Source organism: Heterocephalus glaber, unplaced genomic scaffold, assembly GCF_053883595.1.
Source record: "Heterocephalus glaber isolate CG9 unplaced genomic scaffold, H.glaber_assembly_v1.0 deba00001546, whole genome shotgun sequence".
NCBI lineage: Eukaryota > Metazoa > Chordata > Mammalia > Rodentia > Bathyergidae > Heterocephalus > Heterocephalus glaber.
Window position 1 is genome coordinate 2,333,765 of NW_028258339.1, and position 19,916 is coordinate 2,353,680.

Sequence of the window (19,916 nt, forward strand, 5' to 3'; positions counted from 1 at the left end):
GAAAAAGAGGGATGAATAGATGGAGATAAGGATATAGATATAGTTATCATAATATAACATATATACACATAGGAACATGGGGAAGCAAGGCAACAGAAGATCCCTAGGTCTCCCAATTCTCCTAAGGCAGAGCACAGGGTAACAAAGGGAAAGGAAAGTAAATACCAGGTAGCAGAACTCTGTGAAAAATGTATAAAAGGGATGAAGAGACTAGACGACTTCAAAAAGGAAATGAACCAAAAGTTCACAGTAGTATCACTCAATATGCCCATGGTGAATTCAGGGGAGGTCAGTAAAGCCTCGATGAGCTAAGCAAAACATTTCAAAACTTGATAGACTCAACAAGCATAGAGAATCCTCAAAATAATGTCAGACATAAATAGCTGAAATAAAAAACTTACAGAATTCACAAATTGCAGAAATGACCAATGTGAAGACAGAGCACCCAAAATTGAGGACAAAATAGTGAATTATGCTGAAGTACTCAAAGAAGCCAGAAAGAAAATCAGAAAAAAGAGAAGATTAACCACCAGCTACTAGATGACAGTCAGAAGACCAATCTAAGGCTAACTAGAGTTAGGAAAAAGCTAGAAGATAACATAGATGGATTTGCCAATAAGTTTACAGAAATCATAGAAGAAAATTTCCCAAATATGAGAAAGGAGTTTAAAATACAAGTAAGTGACACTTATAAAACACCAAACAAATATGATGAAAAAAGAAGCTCACCAAGACATATCCTTACTAAAATACCAGATATCCAGGAAAAAAACCAGAATTTTAAAAATGGAGAAAAAACCAAAAAAAATCACATATAAAGGTAAACCAATTACAATTAAAGGAAACTTCTCAACACAAACCTTAAAGGCCAGAAGAGCTTGGAGTGAAGTATTTGAAGCCCTAAGAGCAAATTATTTCCAACCAAGATTAATTTATTCAGCAAAGTTATCCTTCAAAACAGATTGAGAAACAAGGTATTTCTATGAATAAGACCAACTCAAAAGATACATAAGTGCTAACAATCACTGCAGAAAATACTTAAGAAGATTGCTGGAAAAATTGAGTTTCAACGTACCAAAGATTAAAACTAGACCTATATCTCTCGCCATGCACTAAACTAAAATAGAAATGGATTAAAGATCTAAATACTAAAATAGAAATGCTGAACCAGCTGGATCAGAGGTTAGGTAGAACTCTTGAAGACACTGGTGTAGGAAAAGATTTTATGAACAATATCTCAGTTACCCTAGAACTAGCACAAACAATCAACAAGTGGGATCTCTTCTTATTAAAAAGCTTCTGCACAGCAAGAGAAACCACCAGCAGAGTGAAGAGACAGCCCACAATGTGGGAAAAAATCTTCACCTACTGTTCCTCAGACAAAAGGTCTACTATCTCAAATCAATAAAGAACTTAAAAAGATCAGACCTCTTAAATTTAAAGATCCAATCGAAAAATGGGCATCTGAAATGAACAGACATTTCTCAGACAAAGAAGTAGACATGGCAAATAAACATATGAAAAAATGTTCAACATCACTGGTCATTCCAGAGATGCAAATAAAAAAAAACACTGAGAATCCACCTCACTCCAGAAAGAATGGCTGCTATGAAGAAATCAACCAATAACAAATGCTGGCGGGGCTGTGGGGAAAGAGGAACCCTGCTCCACTGCTGGTGGGAGTGTAGACTGGTGCAACCACTGTGGAAATCAGTATGGAGACACCCCAAAGAACGAAGACTGGAAGTCCCATTTGACTCTGCTATTCCCCTGCTGGGTATCTTCCCCAAAGATTTAAAAGAATCATACCACAGTGATATATGTGCACCCATGTTCATAGCAGCACAATTTGTAATAGCTAAAACTTGGAAACAGCCCAAATTCCCATCAACTGGAGACTGGATAAAGAAAATGGGATTTTTAATAAAATGGAGTACTACTCAACCATTATATTGTATACCTAAAATGTACCAATTATTAGAATGAATAATCGATAATGTAAAATAGGAATAAAAGGTCCAAAGGGGTAGGGGTAGTGGGAGGCACAGGGGAAAGCAAAGAAGGAAAAGGAAAAAATGATGAGAAATGGAAAAAATGGAAATAAAGTCTTTGTAAATAGGGAAGGGTGGAGGGCGTGAAGGGAGGGCTAGGAATGGGGAAAAAATAAGAACCAAGATGCATTATATAAAGGTACAATTCCCAATGAGAAATGTAATTGTGCTGTATACCTACAATGTACCAATAAAAGAATTTAATACAAAAAAATGAGAAATTAGAGACATTTATAGCTAAATGGATGCACATTCAGGTGATACTCTTAAGTGAAATAAATAGGACACACATGTATAAATACCAAACACTTTCTCTAGTGTGAGAAACTGAAAGTGTAAATAAAGACTAAAAGCTATAACAGATAATGTGAAATAGGAAGAAAAGGGGGAAAGGGGAAGGGGAAGTGGGAGGTTTAGGGGAAAGGAAAGAAGGGAATGGGATTAATATGAGAAAATGGAAAAATGGAAACAAAATCTTTGTAAATAGGGAGGAATGGAGGGGTTGAAGGGAGGGCAGGGGAAGGGGAAAAAATAAGAACCAAGAGAGATGATGTAAAGGTGCAAATTTCCAATGATGAATGTCATTATATTGTACACCTAAAATGTACCAATGATTAGAATGAATAATTGATAATGTGAAATAGGAAGGAAAGGTCCAAGGGGTATGGGAAATGGGAGGGGCAGGGGAAAGGAAAGAAGGGAAAGGAAAAATGATGAAAAATGGAAAAAATGGAAACAAAGTCTTTGTAAATAGGGAATAGGTGAAGGGAGGGCTAGGAATGGGGAAAAAATAAGAACCAAGATGCATCATGTAAAGGTACAAGTTCCCAATGGGAAATGTAAATGTGTTGTATACCTAAAATGTGCCAAAAAAAGAATTTAAATACAAAAAAAAGAAGATTCTTGACAGAAACAATGAAAACAACAGCTAAAAACCCAGAGGAAACCAAAACTCCAAGTAAGGTCAATGGTAAACAACAACAAAAAATTGTCAGGAAAAGAAAAATAAAGGAGTCACCAACAGAAAAAGAAAGCAATGATAGTAAATAATCAACATGTCTCAGTAATATCTCTTAAAGTTAATGGATTCAACTCTCCAACTGAAAGACACAGATTGACTGAATCAAAAAGCAGAATCCAACAATCTGCTGCATTCAAGAAATTCTTCTAATCCAAAAAGATATTCATAGACTAAAAATTAAGGGATAGAAAACAATATTTGAGGCTCCAGGACCCTGAAAAGGCATGGGTAGCAATTTTGAACTCAGATATGGTAAATTTCAACTTAAACTGCCTAGAAGAAACAAAGAAAGTCACTAGATACAACAATCCAACAAGAAGAGATAACATGGATGAATATTTATGCATCAAAAACTGCACCTATCTTCATAAAACAAACTGCTAAAAATAAAAGATCAAATAAACACTAACAAACCAGTGTAGGTGATCTTAACATCCCACTTTCAAAAAGAGATAAAACAACTAAAAAAATCAATACAAAAATTTCAGGGCCAAACTTGAAAAGACTTTGGAGTGGCTGTCTGGTTAGGCTGAGCAGTGCATTCTCCTGATCAGCTGTGGAAGTGAGGTGCATCCACGGCAGGCAAGTTACCCAGATAGTACAGGTTGCACTGCCCCCAGCCAGGAGGAAGGGGCTTCCGGGCCACCATTCCACTGCTCCCAGCCCAGAGGAAGGGGCTTCCGGGCCACCACTCCCACTCCAGAGAAACGGGCTTCTGGGCCACTGTACCACTGTTCCCAGCACAGAGGAGGTGAGCCGCGCAGGTGCCAACAGCACGCCCCCCACACCATCAAAATGAGAAGACACATAAAGAAGTCTCAAAACCAGACTTCCAGATCTTCTAGAGCAACCCCAAAAGGAAAGGAGGTGGAACACTGATACTCAACCACCTGGACTCCCTGAACCGGCAACAAAAGAGGATCTGGAAAAAATTTAATCAGAAATAATTTCTCAGGTAAAAAGTAGAGATTGTGCCCATAGTGCAAGACATGATTAATAAATCTAGACATGACACAGATTAAAAAAACAGAGGAGCTGAGGAACATGATGGAATCCCAAAAATAGGAAACAAATGGAATCCATAAAACAGATACAAACAGATATCCAGGTGATTAAAAAATACATTGAAAGTCTACACAGCAGAATGAGCCAATATGAGGACAGATTTTCAGATATAGAAGATAAGATTGTAATTAGTGACCAGGAAAAGAAAAATTGCTTCAAAATTGAAAGAGGCCACAAGAAATCAATCCAGCAACTACTAGACGATACAAAGAAGAATAAGATAAGACTGACTGGAGTCAACAAAGAAACAGGAGAGAGTGCAGATAATGTAAAACACTGTTCACAGAAGTAATAGCACAAAACTTCCAAAGCAGGGGAAAAGAAATTGACATACAGATAAGTGAGGCATATAGGACTTCAAATAGCCTTGATCAAAAAAAATCTACACATAGGCATATAATTGTTAAGATTCCAGAAACTCAACAGAAGAACAAAGTTCTACAAGTAGTGAGAGAAAAGAAACAAATCACATACAAAGGAAAGCCCATCAGAATCACAGCAGACGTCTCAATGCAAACCCTCAAGGCAAGAAGAGCTTGGAGTGATGTATTTCAAACCCTAAAGGAAAACAGCCTCCAACCCAGATTGAGGCACCCTGCAAAACTATCTTTCAAAATTGATGGAGAAATAAGATACTTTCATAACAAAGAGCACCTTAGGAACTTCATGAATACCAAAGCAACACTCCAAAATTTAGATACTACCCTAGGAACAGACACTGAGGATCACAACCCCAGGAAGCCCAGGAGAATGAACCCATCTGAAACGACAAGAAATTAAACGGAGACGTCCTACCGAGGTCCCGAGTCACACGGAAGATGCCAATTACCCCGCTGCAGACAGGCAGGTCTGTGCACGCCCTACCGAGGTCCCAAGTCATGCGGAAGATGCCGAATCACCCCGCTGCAGACAGGCAGGTCGGCGCATGCCATACTGAGGTCCTGAGTTGCATGGAGCACGCCGAATCAGCCCGTGCCCCGGCAACAATCCACTGGACCCCCCGCTCCTCTGTACAGACACCGGGTTCCATACTACAAAGACGCAGAGGACACCGGACCACCAGACCACGGTACTCAGTCTCGCTACTCCTGGCCCAGAGGTCGGGGATTCTGAGCCACCGTCCCACTGCTCCTGGTCCAGAGGAAGGGGCTTCCCGGCCACCATCCCTCCCGCTGCTCCCAGCCCAGAGGAAAGGGTTTTAGGGTCACCTTCTGTCTGGCTGCTCCTAGCCCAGAGGAAGGGGCTTCCGGGCCACCATCCCTCCCACCACTCCCGGCCCAGAGGTAAGGGGCTTCCGAGCTGCCATCCCACTGCTCCTGGTCCAGAGGAAGGGGCTTCCTGGCCACCGTCCCTCCCACTGCTCCCAGCCCACAGGAAAGGGCTTTTGGGCCACCATCCCTACCACTGCTCCAAGCCCCTGTCCCACCACTCCCAGCTCAGAGGAGGTAATCCGTGCAGGTGCTAACAGCCACCCGCCCCAGTCGAAATGAGAAAACATGTAAATAAGTCTCAAAACCAGACTTGCAGATCACCTACAGCAACCCCAAAGGGAAATGAGATGGAACACTCTGATACACAACCACCTGGACCCACTGAACTGGCAACAAAAGGGGATCTGGAAAAAATGAAATCAGAAATAATTTCTCAGATAACAGGAGAAATTGTGCCCCTAGTGCAAGACATGATTAATAAATCTAGAGAGGAGTTAAGGAACATGATGGAATCCCAACATAGGAAACAAATGGAATCCATAAAACAGATGCAAATAGATTTCCAAGACATGAAAAACTCCACTGAAAGTCTACACAGCAGAATGAGCCAATGTGAGGACAGAATTTCAGATATAGAAGATAACATTGCAATTAGAGGCCAGGAAAAGAAAAATTGCTTCAAAATTATAAGGGAACATGAGAAATCAATCCAGCAGCTGCTACATGATGCAAAGAAGAATAATATAAGACTGACTAGAGTCAATGAAGAAACATGAGAGAGTGCAGATGACATAAAAAAAATCTTCAAAGAAATAATGGCAGAAAACTTCCCAAGGAGGGGAAAAAGAGTTTGACATACAGATAAGTGAGGCATATAGGACTCCAAATAGCCTTGATCAAAAAATATCTACACATAGGTATATAATTGTTAAGATTCCAGAAACTCAACATAAGAACAAAGTTCTACAAGCAGTTAGAGAAAAGAAACAAATCACATACAAAGGAAAGCCCATCACAATCACAGCAGACTTCTCAACACAAACCATCAAGGCAAGAAGAGCTTGGAGTGACATATTCCAAGCCCTAAAAGAAAACAGCCTCCAACCCAGATTGATGTACCCTGCAAAACTATCTTTCAAAATTGATGGAGAAATAAGATACTTTCATGACAAAGAGCACCTTAGGAACTTTGTGAATACCAAACCAGCACTCCAAAGAATTTTACACAATATCCTAGGAACAGACATGGAGGATCACAAACCCAGAAAGCAAAGCAGAATGAACCCATCTGGCATGACAAGAAATTAAATGTAAAGAGGGAGAACCCAACAAAAGGAAAAAGTCATGGCAATGACAAGTCAATACATTTCAGTTATAACCATCAATGTTAATGGTCTCAAATCACCAATCAAAAGAAAAAGACTGGCAGAATGGGTCAAGAAGCAAAATCCAACAATATGCTGCATACAAGAAACACACTTAATTCAAAAGGAAACTCATAGACTGAAAGTTAAAGGGTGGAAAACAATACTCCATGTGACAGGAACCTGAAAAAAAGCAGGAGTAGCTATCCTCTTGGCAGATCAAGTAGATTTCAAACCAACACTGATTAAGAGAGACGAAGAAGGACACTACATCCTTGTAAAGGGAAGAATCCAAGAGGAAGAGATGACAATCATAAATATCTATGCACCAAACACTAGTGCACCCAAGTATATAAAACAAGTACTAACAGACATGAAAAGTCATATATGCACTAATACAATTGTAGTGGGGTACCTCAACACCCCACTGTCACAAATAGATAGATCAACTAGACAAAAAATAAGTAGTGAAATACTAGAACTCAGTCGAACTCCTGAACAAATGAACTTAACAGATGTTTACAGAGTTTTCCACCCCACAAAATCAGAATACACATTCTTCTCAGCTGCACATGGGTCATTCTCCAAAATAGACCACATACTCACACATAGAACATGTTTAAGTAAGTGCAAAGGAATTGAAGTTATCCCCTGTATATTATAGACCACAGTGCGATGAAATTGGAGATCCATAGCAAAAGAAACTCAAAAAATTTCATAAACACGTGGAAATTGAACAACACACTTCTGAATAACCAATGGGTCATAGAGGAAATTAAAGAAGAAATCAGACAGTTTCTTTAATTAAATGACAATGACAATACAACATATCGGAATCTATGGGACACAATGAAAGCAGTCTTACAAGGGAAATTCATAGAAGTGAATACACATATTAGGAAAACAGAGCAAGCCCAATTAAACAACCTGATGCTCCACCTCCAGCTTCTAGAAAAAGAAGAACAGGACAACCCCAAAGCTCATACAAGGGAGGAAATTATAAAGATCAGAGGAGAAATCAATGCAATGGAGTCTAAGAGAACGATACAAAAAAATCAATGAAGCCAAGAGTTGGTTCTTCAAAAGAATCAACAAAATTGAAAAACCCTTAGCCAACCTTGTCAGAAAAAGGAAAGAAAAGGCCCAAATCCATGCAATTAGGAATGAAAAGGGTGAAATTACAACAGACACAGCAGAAATCCAGAGGATCAACAATACCTACTTCCAGAACCTATACGCCAATAAGATGGACAACACAGAAGAAATGGACAGATTCCTAGATACATATGAATTACCAAAGTTGAATGAAGAAGACCTAAAAATTCTGAACAACCCAATATCAAGCAATGAAATTCAAAATGTAATTAAAAACTTATCAACTAAGAAAAGCCCGGGCCCTGATGGCTTCACTGCTGAATTCTACAAGACATTTAGAGAGGAACTGCTGCCACTGCTGTTTAAACTCTTCAATGAAATTGAAAGGGAAGCCATACTCCCAAATTCATTCCTGGCAGCAAGCATCACCTTGATCCCCAAAGCAGAGAAAGACCCAACTGAAAAAGAGAACTATAGGGCAATCGCACTAATGAACATAGATGCAAAAATCCTTAATAAGATACTGGCAAACAGAATGCAGAAGATCATCAAGAAGATCATACACCCTGATCAAGTGGGATTCATCCCAGGGATGCCGGGATGATTCAATATACGCAAATCAATCAATGTAATACACTATATCAATAGAGCCAAGGACAAAAACCATATGATTATCTCCATAGACGCAGAAAAAGCATTTGACAAAATCCAACATGCATTTATGATAAAAACCCTACAAAAAATTGGAATAGATGGTCTCTGCCTCAAACTGATAGAAACCATCTATGAAAAACCAACAGCCAATATCATACTAAATGGTCAAAAACTGAAATCATTCACACTAAATTCAGGAACAAGACAAGGATGTCCACTATCACCACTCTTGTTCAATATAGTTCTGGAAACATTAGCCATGGCAATTAGACAAGAGAAAGAAATAAAAGGAATAAAGATAGGAAATGAAGAAGTCAAATTGTCATTATTTGCAGATGACATGATACTCTATAAAGAAGACCCCAAGAACTCCACCAAAAGTCTTCTAGACTTAATAACCAAATTCAGTCAAGTAGTTGGTTACAAAGTCAACTCACAAAAATCAATAGCTTTCCTCTACACGAATGACAGACTCACTGAGAGAGAAATAGGGCAAATAATTCCTTTCACAATAGCATCCAAAAAACTGAAATACCTAGGAATCAACCTAACGAAAGAAATCAAAGACCTCTTCTCTGAAAACTATGGCACTCTGAAAAGAGAGATTGAAGATGATATCAGAAAATGCACATACATTCCCTGCTCCTGGGTAGGAAGGATTAATATAGTGAAAATGGCCATACTTCCAAAACTGCTATATAGATTTAATGCAATTCCAATTGAGATCCCAGCAGCATACTTCATGGACCTTGAGAAAACAATCCAAACATTCATTTGGAACAAGAAGAGACCCGGAATGGCAAAAGCAATTCTAGGTAACAGAGACATGGCAGGGTGTATCACAATCCCCAACCGGCAACTATACTACAAAGCTACTGTGATAAAAACAGCATGGTACTAGCAAAGAAACAGACCTGAGGACCAGTGGAACAGATTAGAAGATGCAGAAACAACGCCAGACACACTCAGCCATCTCATCTTCAATAAAGGAGCCAAACACCCTCACTGGAGGAAAGATAGCCTCTTTAATAAATGGTGCTGGAAAAATTGGGCTTCAACTTGTCAAAGATTAAAACTAGACCTATATCTCTCACCATGTACTAAACTAAAATCAAAATGGATTAAAGATCTAAATATTAAAATAGAAATGCTGAATCAGCTGGAACAGAAGTTAGGTAGAACTCTTGAAGACATCAGTGTAGGAAAAGACTTTATGAACAAAACCTCAGTTGCCCGAGAACTAGCACAAACAATCAACAAGTGGGATCTCTTCTTATTTAAAAGCTTCTGCACAGCAAGAGAAACCACCAGCAGTGTGAAGAGACAACCCACAATGTGGGAAAAAATCTTCACCTGCTTTTCCTCAGACAAAGGTCTACTATCTAGAATCTATAAAGAACTTAAAAAGATCAGACCTCCCAAATTTAAAGGCCCAATCTGAAAATGAGCATCTGAAATGAACAGACATTTCTCACACAAAGAAGTAGAAATAGCAAATAAATACATGAAAAAATGTTCAACATCACTGGTCATTCGAGAGATGCAAATGAAAACAACGCTGAGATTCCACCTCACCCCAGAAAGAATGGCTGCTATCATGAAATCAACCAATAACAAATGCTGGCGGGGCTGTGGGGAAAGAGGAACCATGCTGCACTGCTGGTGTGAGTGCAGACTGGTGCATCCACTCTGGAAATCAGTATGGAGATACCTCAAAGAACTAGGACTGGAAGTCCCATTTGACTGAGCTATTCCCCTGCTGGGTATCTCCCCAAAAGAATTAAAAGAATCATGCCACAGTGATATATGTGCACCCATGTTTACAGCATCACAATTTGTAATAGCTAAAACTTGGAAACAGCCCAAATGCCCATCAACTGGAGACTGGATAAAGAAAATGTGGTTTTTTTATAAAATGGAGTACTACTCAGCCATAAAAAATGAGAAATTACAGACATTTATAGCTAAATGGGTGCACATTGAGGTGATACTCTTGTGTGACATAAATAGGACACACATGTATAAATACTGAATAGTTTCTCTGGTGTGAGAAACTGAAAGTGAAATAAGGACTAAAACATATAATAGATAATGTGAAATAGGAAGAAAAGGGGGAAAGGGGAAGGGGAAGTGGGAGATTTAGGGGAAAGGAAAGAAGGGAATGGAATTAATATGAGAAAATGGAAAAATGGAAACAAAATCTTTGTAAATAGGGAGGACTGGAGGGGTTGAAGGGAGGGCTAGGCAAGGGTGAAAAATAAGAACCAAGAGAGATGATGTAAAGGTGCAAATTTCCAATGATGAATGTCATTATATTGTATACCTAAAATGTACCAATGATTAGAATGAATAATCGATAATGCAAAATAGGAAGAAAAGGTCCAAAGGGATGGGGTAGTGGGAGGGGCAGGGGAAAGGAAAGAAGGGAAAGGAAAAATGATGAGAAATGGAAAAAATGGAAATAAAGTCTTTGTAAATAGGGAAGCGTGGAGGGGGTGAAGGGAGGGCTAGGAATGGGGAAAGAATAAGAACCAAGATGCATCATGTAAACGTACAAGTTCCCAATGAGAAATGTAATTGTGTTGTATACCTAAAATGTACCAATTAAAGAATTTAAGTAATTTAGAAAAAAAAGATACTTGGTCTAAGTATTATGTTATAGGAGCCCAAATGGAGAAAGACACCTTGCACAGTTCCACTGCAATCCTATCAGGGACTCTGGGGGCTAAGCAAAGTTACACTAAAATGAACTGCATCTTCTTCTGATGTATGTGGCTACCTTATGTCAGCCAACTTTCTATATCCATAATTAACTAACCAAAGAAATGAATCTAACCTTACATATGTATGTACATATTTTGGAAGACAAATAAATACTCTATTTTAGATGGCAAGAATAGCTCATCAGGCTGCTAGCCTAGGTAAGATAAAACTTCAAAACCAACATTGGAAAAGTCCTCATCTGTAAAGTAGAGATGAGCAGAGTACCTACACAGACTTAGATGAGGATTGAGTTGACACAGGAAAAAGTGGTTACACTAGCGCCTGGTATACAGTAAGCACTCAGTGGCCATCAGCCATTAATATTTTGTTAGACTAGAGACTAACTCTGGCCTAATTCTATGCTCAATTAGCAACATTATATTCTGATTTTTGCTATTACCTTTGTAATACCAGAAGGCAGATGACTTGGATGTGAACTCAAGAATTCCAGTTAAATTGAGATTCTAGATTTTCATAGTTGAAGACCAGATCTCTGAACTGTGGCTTTCAATGGTTCTGTATATTCAGGAGGTATTTTTGATTATCACTATGACTGAGCTAATGGTATAATTTAATGCCTGGGTGACAGACATGTTACCTGAGGTCAGTCCTACACAAGAGAAAACTTGCCCAAAATGTCCATAGTCCAACTGATAAGCACTGCCCTAGACTAAAATGATTCCACAATAGTAGTTACCTTCAAATCCTAGGTGGCCAGCTGGGCCACTGCTGGACTTTACCTAAATACAGTACAATATCCCATTTTTCTTATAATTATCTGCAGTTTCATACCTGTTAATCACTCTATCTGCTGTTCCTGAGAACCCTACCAATTAACTCAAATGGTATGTGTTACAGAAGAGGCCCTGTTGTTTCTGAGATTGGGTCACTGATTCTAAATAAAATCTTCTCTCAACACTCCAGGGAGGGTCAGGGGTCTGGCCAACTGAAGAGATTCTTCAAGGAAGAGGCTATGTAAGATTTATGAAAAACCATAGCAAAGAATTGAACTACCATACTCACATTTGTGAGATCTTCAAAAGCTGATCTCTTTTTGAATGTCCTCTGAGGTGAGGATGGAGATATTTTTGCTTGGTAATTCTCTCCCATCTGAAAAAGTAAAAGAAGTAAATGGGAGGAAAAAAATGGAAATAAAGCTTTTGTACATAGGGAGGAGAGGGGACTTGATGGGGAGAAATGGGATAAAATAAAATAAATTTTTTTTAAAAAGTAAATGGGTATATCTAATAGTGAACAGTCAGTCCCCTTTCAGCAACTTTGGGTCATCTTCAGGGCTTGGGAAAACTGGGAATATACACACCAGATCCCATAAACTACAACGAAAAGATATTCTGGCACTCAGAGCTTCAATGATGATGGAAACAAGACTGTTAAAGATATAAGATTACCTTTAGTGTAACTTTCAGAATGTGCACTATAGGCTGGGGAGGGTAATTTTTCCTCTAATTCTTCTCATATTTATGGTTATTTATCATATTATCCAAAGCTAACCACCATGACTCCTAGTCATTCCTTTAATATGGGTGTTTTCAGGTAAATGTGTTTAATGATTTCAGAAATATTTAAGCAGGACTTAGGTTAAAGTAGCTGATTTAAAACAACTCTAATAAAGATAACAGTACACATACCTAGATATTAGTCCAGAATCAGCTCTTTATTAATTGTTGACTTTGGACAAGCTACTTTATCTCTGAGCCCCAATTTTCTTATCAGTAAAAATGAAATGTTAACTACTTTACAGACTGTTTAAGAATTAAAAAGAGAATATATTTTTTAAAAGTCTAGCAGGAAATAGTAATACATGCCTGTAATCTCAGTAGTTGGGAGGCCGAAGCAGGAGGATTGCCATAAGTTCATGGCCAGCCTGGGCTACATAGTGAATTCAAGGCTAGCCTGAACTACATAGGGAGATCCTGTCTCAAAAACGAAAAAAATTCTATACGAACTATAAATGAACAGAAATAGTATTTTAAAAATATGTAGCCTGAAATGACTATAAACCTCACAGGAAAAGTTTTGTGTTTGAAAAAATGTCTGGTAATCCATATTAATCTCTAATTGTTAGTGAACATAAAGGAGGGAAGGAGAGAGAAGTGAATATGCTAGAGCAGAGGGGGTTTTCTTTCTACCTACTGTTTATCTATGTATGACTTACCCCACTCCCAAAGGAATAAGATCATCTCTATGAGGTTCGAAGTTACCACATTGTAAGGCTCTTCTATTCCCTAACCGCTTTTATTTGGTGAAAGTCTAATTCTCAGACCTCCCTTAAGAATTCCTGAGAACAAACCCTGCCTTCCATATATTAGACAGTTCTTACTATGTGAAGCAGGACACTGAGACCTGACCATCTGCTCTGTTCTCCAGGTACTCACCCCATTGATGGTTAGTACATAGTACAATAAGTTGTTAGAAATTTAGAAAATTGGATTCACAACACAACAGACAATTCCAGAAATCCTGAAGATCTGAAAAGAATTACTTCTGTGTTCTAACTGGCTAAGAAATAAGTAAATATTAGTCTTTTACCTTGGTCATGATAAATCATCCTAATAGAAATAAAACATTTTCTCACAAAAATGAAATATTTTCTCACAAACTACCTAAATAATAAACTGTTGTCCAATTCCCACTTAATATTACTGGCAGAGATAATTGGTCCAATATATAATTAATACTGGAAACTGAATGCATAAAATTTAGATTTGCAAAATGTGCTCCAAAAAGTTGGGTTGGGAAAAATAAATGTCACAAAAGAAAACTTAATGAAAGAACTCCAATTAGAAAATTTTATATGGACAAAAACTTGATCAATGTATCAAATTTTTCCTCATAATTTACATGGGAAAAATATTTGAGCCTTCCATGAAAATAATTTTAGTGAAAATGATTAGAAAATATTTCTCTGCATGAGAAAAAAACCCAACCAAAAAAACTAAATTGGCCTAGTGGTGTTTGATCTGGGAAACACTCTCTTGATAATTTACCAGTATTAACGTAATTCAAGTTAAAATATATATGGCAGCTGGGCATAGTGGTGCACACCTGTAATCCCAGCATTTGGGAGGCTGAGGCAGGAGGATCACTGCAAGTATGAGGCCAGTCTGGACTGCATAGTGAGTTGAAGGCCAGCCTGAACTACAAAGTGAGACTGCTTCATAAAAAAGTATGACAATGAACATGGAATATACCAGGGTCAGAATGACAATGTCAAACTATCCCCAAGGTCAAAACAGCACAGTCAAAATGTACTCACATTTTTCAAATTTAGTACAGGTTGATCATTATTTATTTGAAATACTTGGGACTAGAAGTGTTTGGGATTTCAGATTTTTTCAGATTTTCAGGTATTTGCATATACATAACAAGATGTCTTGGAGAATAAGACCCAAGTTTAAACACTAAATTCATTTATATTTCATATATATACACTTTATACAATTGGCCTGGGGTAATGTTAGTGCATCTATAGTTTGACTGTGACTCTGTCATAGGAGATGAGGCATGGAATTTTCCATTTGAGATTTTCAAATTAGAGATACTCAACCTGTATCTGTAAAAACCATGATAATGTATTTGTTGATACAATCTTCATATTAGCCCCAAGATGCACAGCCTTCTGGTAAGATGCTTGGTGCTTCTCAGAGAAAGTAGGAGTGATCATTAATGAGGACTAGATATTGTTTGGTTTTTAAAGTTGTGGAGGGTGGCCTTCATGTGAGTCATGTATTTACCAAAGAGTTCACTCTTTCTTTCCAAATTCTAACTTACTTATATTTTCCACCTACAAGGGCTGCCACCTCTTCACGATTTCTCAGATTAATCCAGACATGCTGGTATTTTAAAACAAGCATGGGTCCTACAAGGGAATGTAATCATTAGGTATAACAAAAGTGTACCAATAAAAATAATTAAAAATAAATAGAATATGCAAGGCTGAGGAAAGGTCATAAGCCAATGTACAGAGACTCCATGAGACACTAGTGGGAAAGACAGCTTGCTCTAACCTTCTTGGATTGGCTATGATCGCTGGGCACAATTTTGCTGGACTGAAATTTCTTAGTCTCAGGCTTGAAGCTTTGGGGTGGCAGTGGCATCTCTTACAGATTCAGCAGTGTCTTGTCCCAGGAAGGGCTGCAATCAGAAAATAACTCTTTAAAACAAAATTCACAAGAAACATCACAAAATTCTCTGGAAACTTTTGAAAAACCTCAATTTCTCTATAGCATCCCTCGGAGAAAACATACTTTGAGGTTGGGTGGATCTGGGTTCAAATCTTGGTTACGTCACAACCTTGGGAAAGTATCTTAAACTCCTTGGGATTCAGCTGTCTCATCTGTAAAATAGAAATAAGTATATCTAGTTCTACAGTTAAATGAGATACTCTATGTAAAAAATTCCACACAGTGCCTGCCATTCTATATAGGCACTGGGACTGTGGCTTAGCATCTAATTTAGGCTTAGGAAAACTAGTACACGTTAACATGACAATTTTGCATTGAAAACAATCAAGTATACCATGACTCCTACAGTATGGAGGTAGAGTTAATGTTCTTTAAAAAGGCATAGGGTTTTGGCCACAGCGATTAGAATGATGCTACAGAGAAGACAAGAGAATGACTGCATACACTTACCTATGCATGGTAGGCCAGATATTATTCAAAGGCTGTGTTCAATCAGAAGAAACTATAATCCAATTCAAAAGACAATAGTACAAGGATCTAAATTGCTGAAAATTATTTGTCGTAAGAATTTAACGTTCATTACATCCCTTAGAAGAATCCTTTGCCCATCTCAGTATGGGTCCCTATCTTATATTCCTGAAGATTCTTTCAGTGAGTCCTCAATAGTTAGAATATACACCTGTATCTTACAAGCAAATACTTTGTTATTATAAGTAGTCATTGTTTGAATAAACAAGAGACACTTTACTCCCAGATAGAAAGGGTCCTTCCAAACCCATCTACATTCAATTTTCAAATTCATTTGACAAAGAACAGGCTTCCCTAAGAAAGACCCTCAAGGCAATGCAAACTCACCTCTATGTAAGGGATGCTTTAGGCAAGAGACACAAACATACATAAAACATGGCTCTTATTCTAGAAATATCTATATGTACAATTCTAACATTAACATAATAACATGACAAATGAAACTGGCATGATGGTGCATGCCTATATTCCCAGAACACTGGGAGGCTGAGGCAGGAAGGGCTGAGGTAGGGGGATCAAATTCAAACCCAGCCTGGACAACTTAATGAGATTCTGTCTCAAAAATTAAAAGGAGGATGGGGGGCTGCGGATTTAGCTCAGTGCAAAGGTCCTAGATTCAATCCCTAACCTCCCCCCCCCACACACACACATACAAACAATAACAAATGGTTTAATAGAGGGAGATACTTGTTATGGACCGAATGTTTGTGTCCCTTGCAAAATCAATGTTGAAATTCTAACATTCTAACCCCCAACAAGATGGTATTAGCAGATGGGGGCTTTGGGAGGTGATAAGAACAGACCCCTCATGAATGAGATTAGTGCTTTACACAAGACCCCAGAAAACTCTCTTGCTCCTTCCTGGCATATGAAGATACAAGAAGATGGTCATCTATGAACCAGAAAGCAGATCCTCACCAGACACATAATCTGCCAGCATGTTGGTCTTACACTTTCTAGACTCAAGAACTGTGAAAAATAAATGTTTACTGTTGAAGCCATCCAGTCTGTGGCACTTTATTATAGCAACTCAAGCTAAAACAGTACTATAGATAGATAATGGAAAGTCAGAGGTAGAAGAAGGCATACTAGAGGAGGTAACATTTGATCTGGACTTAAATGACAGAGAAGTTCTGAGTAGACTGAGAAGCTTCCAGGCAAAAGCCCAAGCCCAGAAAGAGGTGTGAACAAGCAGAATTCAGGGACAATCCAGTTGTTTCAAGTATGAAGCATAAAAAATATATTGAGAAACCATTAAAATGGAGCTGAAATGCTAGGTTGGGGCCAGGATGATTAGAAAGGGAAGCAGAGAAGACTGTGGCTTGAGAGGAAGGCTTAAGAAAGAAAAAAAGCTGATTGGGGTTTTGCTTTAGATGGAGAAGTATTAAACATTTTGTAGGTGAAGGGAGGTCTGTCCAAGTACATGGCTTCACATATATTACTTCAGTTAAATCTCGAAACAAAACCATAAGGGTAACCAGGACAGGTACGATGCTCTCTTATGGACAAACTACTATGCAACACAGACCACCCAGCTCTTTCCAAAATACCAGTTTCTCAGATCACACTCAAAAACAGTACAAAAAAGTGAAAAGCTGTAGGGTTAGAAAGTAGAATGGGCATAGGTTTTAGAGTTTGTACAGCCAGCTTCTAAAGCAGCTAACTTAGCATTTCTTAGCCTTGGTTTTCTCATTTTACAAAACAAGTACACCACATGTAAACAGGAGTCATGTGACTCAAATATAAATATGCATATACAAAGCACACATGGTAGGCACTCAATAAATAGCATGTTACTGTCCTTCCCTTCCCTCAGATGAAAACCTATTTTCCATCTCATCCCTCAAAACTCAGGCAAGCCGCAATAAAGCTAAATTGGGTGCACCCACTCTTAACTACACTGTTTGAAAACTACTTACACTATTATTATTCCTGTCTTGTACAACTTTTTAAGGATGACCAAAGACATGCTCTGACACCTTTACCTTTCAAAGGGAAAGCAGAAATCTGGAATCAACATGTTAGAAAACTCTCAGCTGACAACATCACAGATGAATTAAACTTCAAAGAAAATAAAGGTATTCAGATGATGATCATATACCACATTCACTATTCTGAACACTAAACACTTGCTTTGGGGGGGGCGCACACACTGACTTAGGTAAACTAATTTCTCTGCTACTGGGAGTAGAGGAAGAGGAGAGATAAACTGACACCACCACGAACATTCATAAAAGGACACTCAGACTTCTACCCTGAGTCTTACTTGGACAAGAAAATTAGAATCCTTTCCCTTTTCAGACTTCCATCTCCCCTATGCACACACTGATAATTATTGAAGACTACTGGGCATCCTAGGGCTGATGCTGTAACTCACACAGTGCAACAGAGCTAAACTGATCCAAATAATCTACAGGGGGAGTGGTAACTTCATTTTATATACAAAGGCAAGTTACATATGGCAAAGCAGTGGAGAAAGAATGCAACGTTGTGTCAAGGAAAGCAGCAGCAACAGGCTAGGATGGATTCTTTGGGTCTAGTTCTGGCCCTGCCCCCAGCTAGCTGAGTGAAACTGAGCAATCTGGGTTTCGGTTTCCCCACCCAATAAAATGAGGCAATGGGACCAGAGTTTCCTCCACACTAAAAAAAAAAAAAAGTGGTCAGTGGAAATGCAACATTAGCATCACCTGGGGGCTCATTAACGCTTTAAAATCTCAGGCCCCAGGCTAGGCCTATCAAATCTTAATCTGCACTTTAAGAGGCACCAGTCTAGGTTTCCTTCGACCTCTGAACTTCTAGGATTCTAAGTGGACTTCAGCAGAAGGTTGTGGGAAAGCCAGAGCTGAGTAGAAGTAACCCAATGGAGAATAAAAAAAGATAACAAGGGAGAGGACATGCTTCCATCCTTCCTTCATGGCCTTCAATCTGTGGTTCAAAAGATCCTTCAAGTAACATTCTCTGACTTAAAAATGCATCTGACCCCACTACACTTGTAAATGAAATCGATCCTGCAACACTTTCACTTTGAAAGACCTTTTGTAAAAACACTCTGATTCAGGCACGTGGATTGGCCATTCCTTCTAAAAGCTGGGACCTAATCTTTTCTTTGCTATCTCACCCCCTCACACATTCACTCCCTGCCCAACCTTGTACAGGGTTCACTCCGTAGACTGCGGACTGCCCAGGGAAGGAGACAAAGGTTGTAACGGGGGTGGAGGGATGCCCACGGACAGAACGGCAGGCAACAGAGCCAGACACTCGAGCTGGTAGTACAACCCAAAGGCGCCTACCTCAAACCGAGATTGAGGACAGAACAGGAAACACCAAGACGCAACCCTAGACCAGGAGACACAGGGAAAAGAACAGAGATCCGTGCCCCTGCCGTAGCGACCGGACTCCTCAACCTGGTTAGTGCGCTCTCCAATCGGCCCAGATTTTGAAAATTACAGCCCCAGGAAGCGCAGTGGTGATTGGCCAGCAGAGGACCAATCAGAGTACACAGTTACTTTGTTCCCCTCGCAAGGGTTTTGAAGCTGGGTAGTTTTAAACTGAACTCCGTGGCTAAGGGACTTTGTGTTGGGGCGTGGTTTTTAGTAAACTGGCCGGACCAGGTCTTTCTAAAACACACGTTTTAATTTAAATAATCCTACTGGCGGATGGGGAGAAAAGAGCAGCTGAATAATGTGATTGCAGACCAATCAATTAACATTAATAACGCCTTTTAGAATCAAACATTAACTCCTGCGAGCTTCACAAATGGCCTTATGAGGGAAGCAGGGCATCAGTTATTGCCCTTATTTTGTGAATGAGCACTCAAAAGCGTAGGGAGGTAATCAAAGTCAAGATTAATTCAGTACTACCTCTGTGCTAAATGCTATAAAAATTTTATTGCTTTAAATCCTACACAAAAGATAGGTAATTTTATTGCCATTTTACAGATGACAAAATTATAGCTTACT

General features: G+C 38.9%; 1 protein-coding gene across 6 annotated transcripts in view; it reads right to left on the bottom strand.

The window, feature by feature from the left end:
• The window catches only part of Ccnb3 (cyclin B3), an 86,597-nt gene that overhangs the window by 57,655 nt on the left and 9,026 nt on the right, over positions 1-19,916 (bottom strand). For 3 of the 6 annotated variants that reach the window (XM_021249993.2, XM_087189712.1, XM_087189711.1), the window contains exons 1-4: positions 19,248-19,392; positions 15,493-15,581; positions 15,253-15,379; positions 12,248-12,334 (exon numbers count right to left, since the gene is read on the bottom strand). In XM_021249993.2, coding sequence (XP_021105652.1) covers positions 12,248-12,334; positions 15,253-15,342 — 177 coding nt within the window. In that variant the 5' untranslated portion in view covers positions 15,343-15,379; positions 15,493-15,581; positions 19,248-19,392. Of the gene's footprint in view, positions 1-12,247; positions 12,335-15,252; positions 15,380-15,492; positions 15,582-15,879; positions 15,934-19,247; positions 19,393-19,916 lie in introns of those variants that run through there. The other 3 variants (XM_021249992.2, XM_021249995.2, XM_087189710.1) reach the window with 2 other exon arrangements.